We start from the raw sequence: 5,400 nt of genomic DNA on the forward strand, positions 1-5,400 counted from the left end.
TATATTTCTTCAGTGCGAATATATCTAATGTGCTAAAAGTTATTTGATATTCAGTTTTTCTAGCTTAGTTATATATAATGATTTAGTATTGCGTCAGATATCGTGCGAAATGAGCAGTATAGGCGTGCTCGCGTTGCATATGTGTGTGTGCCTAGTGTGTTGTGTGTTTGTTTGCCGTGCATGAAGTGTGTGTATGTGTGTGTGTGTGTCCTGTGGTGTGTGTGTGTGGTGGGTAGTGGTCGTGTGTAGGGTGTGGTGTGCGTCTGCGGTTCGTTGCAGTGGTGTGTGTAGTGTGTCGTGCTACAGCTGAAGATAGGGAAAGGCTACGCAAGAAGCCGGATTCCCAAATAGAGCCCGCTTGAAAGACAGACGAAATTCACAGAGAAAGCCAGATGAATGCAAAAAGAATAAAGAGCAAACTAAAATGAGGAATAGAACAATCCCTAATTCTCTCTCTCTTCCTCTCATCTTTACTCTTCTCTACTCTCTCTACTACTACATCCTACTACTCTCTCTCTAACGTCTAGAATAAGTATATACTCACTCATATATACTATATATATATATATATAATACTATATCAAATATATGCACTACTCTCAGTTACTTATTAATATATCCCCTCTCTATCTTATATGTACGTATCACCTATCTCTTCAGTATACTCTATTTCAAATCTGTCTATCGTCTATATACTTTATCTACCTCCCTAAACTTCCCTTCTATACTGTAATATTTGACCTCTCACACACAAACGCCATACACAAACACAACACACACACACACGACCCACACACACACACACACACATCACACACACAACACACACACACACACACACACCACACACACACCCACACAAAACACACACACCCACACCCACACACACACACACACACCCAACCACACATATAGTATATAATTAATGATAGATAAGTATGAGTGAATACTAGGATAATATGAGAATGAGTAGGATATATGATAATATACATATATATGTATAGATATATATGTATGTGTCATGTCGTATCCTATCTGCATAATATAGTAGAAGCATGTGTATATATATATAATAGAATAGATATCATGTATACTATAGATAATAAATACTATATATATAATATAATATATATATATATATATATACTACTTATACGTATTATACGAAATAGTATAATATGTATATGTAACATATATAATGAAGACTAAATTTCAGTAAAGTAATATACTAGATATATATGTATATCTATATATAAGTATCCATTATATATATATATCTCGATTATTATATATAGTCGTGTGTGTAGTGTGTGTGTGTGCTTGTGTGTGTGTGTGTGTGTGTGTGTGTGTGGTGTGTGGTGATCTGTGTGTGTGTGTGTGTGCTGCATGTGCGTTGCTGTGGTGTAATAAGGTATAATGTATCCGGATATATATGTAATATATATATATATATAATATAGATATATTAATAAAAGATCATATATGTCGTATATAATAATATATATTATTCTATATACTCTATATAGGTATATTATATATAATATATGTGTGCCATTGATGTGATAGATGATGTTCTTGTGCTGATGCTATTTCTGTGTGTAAGTACTGATACGCTTGTGTGGTGTGTGTCTCTACTGTGCTGGTGGTAGTGTGTGTGTCGTGTTGTAGTGCTAGTGTGCTGACATATGCTAGTGTCGTAGGGTGTCATGTAGTAGTGCTGTGGTAGTGTGTGTGCGGTGTGTGTGGTGTATGTGCAGGTGTGTGCCTATAGATCGGTGTCGTGGTGGTGCTACAGTATAATATATATTATAGATATAATATTCATATATTATTGATATATATATATACTCATACGTTATAATATAGTGTATATATAAAATGCCATATAAATAAATAAATAAGATGAAGACACACACACACACACACACACACACATACACAAACGCGATATATAAATAATAGTATATCATAATATATACTGCGACAGGATTATATAGTAAATATAATATGTATCATAACTATATATAGTATATAATATTGGCTAGTGTGTGCATGCGTGTGATGTGTGTAGTGTGTGTGTAATGTGTGCTATGGTGTGAGGTCGCTGATGCAAATAATATGCATATATACAATATCATGACACATCGCATATCATATATATATCAATATCATAGTAATAGTATATAACTAAATATATCCATATAATATATATGTGTGTGTAGCTGTAGTGTGACGGATGTGTGTGTGTGTGTGTGTGCCGATAAAGTACCGTGTCGTCGGCGGATGTGTGATTGTATGTATGCATACGTATATATATAAATAAAGATCATAAAATAAGCAACTATAGATATTGTGCAAATACATATATATCATATATTACTTAGAGGATATATAGAGTGATATAATAAGAAGCTTATAATTAATATAAATAGATATAGTATATATATAATATATGTATATAGTATCTCACCTATATTATAAATATAATATATAGTATGTATACTATAATATTTTATATATACTACATATAATAAGATATATATACTGATATAGATAGGCATCAGATATTATATATATGGTATAATATATAACTATGATATAGATAAAGCCTAATATACTATACTTACACTATATATATATATATATTACTACTAAGTATAGATTTGATATACTAATAGCTATATATATCACTATATACTATGCATATAAAGAATAACTTATACATATACATACACAGTATAATAATGTATTACGTGCATACAATTACACAGTAGTACATAGTATACGGCGCATACATACACTGTACATTTACATGTATACGAATGATTACAATACATGTCATACATACTTAAGCATTTTCATTATGTGTCAACCTCTAGTTTCTGACTCTCCCTAATGCTAAACCATCCCTGTTAGTCAGTAATATATGTGCTTATCTTTCATATCCAGTATAGTAATGCCCCTACATCTCATATTCATCCCCCGTCACCTATACCCTTTGTTCCCTTATCCGCTTTACTCGCGTGTACTACTTCTGCTACTATCTACTCGTATCCTCTCTGTATAACACTCTTATCAGAGCATCTTCTCTATCCCTCTTTCCACACTCTTCTCGAGCTATATATCTATCCCTATCATCTCTATACCATTTAATGTCCTAATATAGATCTATTTCTATACGCTACATTATTAGCACCACCTCCTCCCACCTATAATTTCCGTTAATATTTCTCTTATTTCAACTTCATCTCCTCTCCTTACTCCCTAGTCTTCTCCCCTCTCCTCTCCCTTCCAGCGCCATCTTTACCTGTCATCTTCTCCCCACTATCACTTCACTTAGTTCACCCCCTCATCTTCTCCCCGCAATAGTCCTCAACCTACTTCACCCCTATTTCTCCTTGTTCGGTGCTCTTTCGTCTCCTTCTCTCTCTCTGACTTCACCCCCTACTATCTCATTTTCCCCAGCCCTAACTTCTCTCCTCCTTCTCTCCTTCCTCCTTCCCCTTCATCTATATCCTTGTTCCCACTTCTTACCTCCCCCTCTCTCTCTCCCTATTTCAGCACCTAGACACCACCTAGTCTACCTATCTCTCTCCTATCTCCTTTCCTAATCTCCTTGTTTTTTCTCTCCTCTCCCTTTGCTGTTTCACCACTTCAATTATACTGCCTCTCCCCCTCTTCCTCACCACTCCTCTACTTCCCTCTCTCCCTCCTATCTCCCACTTACTCTCTCCCTCTCTCCCTTCTCTTCTCCCATTACTCTTTACCTCGACCCCTCCTTCTCCCATTCTCTGTTCCCCTCTTCCTTCTCCCGTTTATCACCACAGAATACCTGGTCGGTGCCCCACAGTACAGATGAGCAATCGGAAGGCGACGATTATGACCCCCAGGCCAAGGAGGCGGAGGACGTCACCGGATACGGCAGAAGGGTGCAGTCGGGATCCGCTAGGCGCGAAGCGTTAGGGGCACGTAGCCGGTTGTTGGCCCCATCATAGGTCAGGCGGAAGGGACGCGCTTCGAAGATAGCTACACCAGGCGGTGTCGCCCACCGACGGCCCCCACTGATAAGGCAATACGCCGCCGAGCGATTTGCGCGAGGACACGAAGGAGATTACCGCAGTCTGCCACTTCGAAGAGCTTGCGGGTTATCCTTACCATATGTATACCCCCTCGGATTCATACAAGCGAGATCGGCTTTATAAAAGCCATACCGCATCTCTCACAAAAAAACAGCACAAAGTAACCCCAAAGCGACACCGAATCACAAATTATTTTTTTTGACAGTCTAGGCAAAGTGCCTTTTCAAAAGCCAACAAAAACAATTTGTTTTTTCTAGACATAACACGCATTTCACAGTTTACGAAGAAAGACCATGCAGATGGGAAAACGGAATAAAGGGAACACCTTGTGTGTTGTCTATTAGCTATTTCTGTCCTTCCTGAAAATGAATCAAAACCGAACAAAGAAAGCAAGTAATAAATAGAAGCGCCCGAAGATGATAAATGATGAATGAATGAAATATATCAACAAAAAGAAATAAAGGGAATAGGCGCATAGATGCATGAACGCTATGGATGTAAAAGACTGAAATGAAGCTTAATTCAGAGAGGGAGGATAAGATGTATGAATAATAATAAAAAAAATGATGATGCGCAGGGATGAAATGAATGGAAATATGATGACAAGAAATGTGGAAAATTACCGAAAAGAAAACCACACAACAGCAAGAAAAGAAAAGAAGAAGGGAAAAAACAAAAAAGAATAAGAAAATACAAAGAAATCAGAAGAAGAAGAATGAAATACAGATTTATTTTCAGTCACAGAAAGTATCATCACCCCCCACACACACGCATACACCAACACCACCCAATTGAATACACAGACCACACATAGACAAACACACACAACACACACACACACACAACACCACGCACACACACACACACACACAACACACACACCCAGACGCACAGTATAATCCCACATATATTCTTCCCAAACACAAAAAAAAAAACACAGAAAAAGGGAATTCAAGCAATATTTCTTGTCTTAATCCTAATCCCCCTCCTGTCATTCTCTTTCTTCTTCGCTTCTCCTTCTTCCTCCTCCTGCATTCCTTCTCTTTCTCACCTTCTTATCTTTTCCTCCCTCTCTTCCCTCTGATTCCCTCCTCTCCTCCTCATCTTCTTGTCTCTTTTTTCTCTTGACAAGGCGATCGAACACGCAGGGGAGAATTACCAATACCTAAAACACGACAGTCTAAACCAGTGTATCTGTTGTCTTAGGCGTAATAACCCCACATAAACGCAGCGATGCACATGACCAGTATAGAGGCTCCATCTACAACACTGAAATGAATGTGTCGGATATTTAAAAAAATGTTATGTAATATGAGAAGTA

The 5,400-nt window shown here is 37.3% G+C and overlaps 1 protein-coding gene across 1 annotated transcript in view; it reads right to left on the bottom strand.

The window, feature by feature from the left end:
• Positions 1 to 5,279: 5,279 nt before the first annotated feature.
• LOC119575469 (sodium/glucose cotransporter 5-like) overlaps positions 5,280 to 5,400 on the bottom strand; it is a 20,520-nt gene continuing 20,399 nt past the window's right edge. Inside the window, exon 14 of the mRNA XM_037923113.1 lies at positions 5,280 to 5,348. Within this exon, the coding sequence (XP_037779041.1) occupies positions 5,282 to 5,348 (67 nt within the window). The 3' untranslated portion in view covers positions 5,280 to 5,281. The remainder of the gene's footprint in view (positions 5,349 to 5,400) is intronic.

Source organism: Penaeus monodon, chromosome 7 (genome assembly GCF_015228065.2).
Source record: "Penaeus monodon isolate SGIC_2016 chromosome 7, NSTDA_Pmon_1, whole genome shotgun sequence".
Classification (NCBI taxonomy): Eukaryota; Metazoa; Arthropoda; class Malacostraca; order Decapoda; family Penaeidae; genus Penaeus; species Penaeus monodon.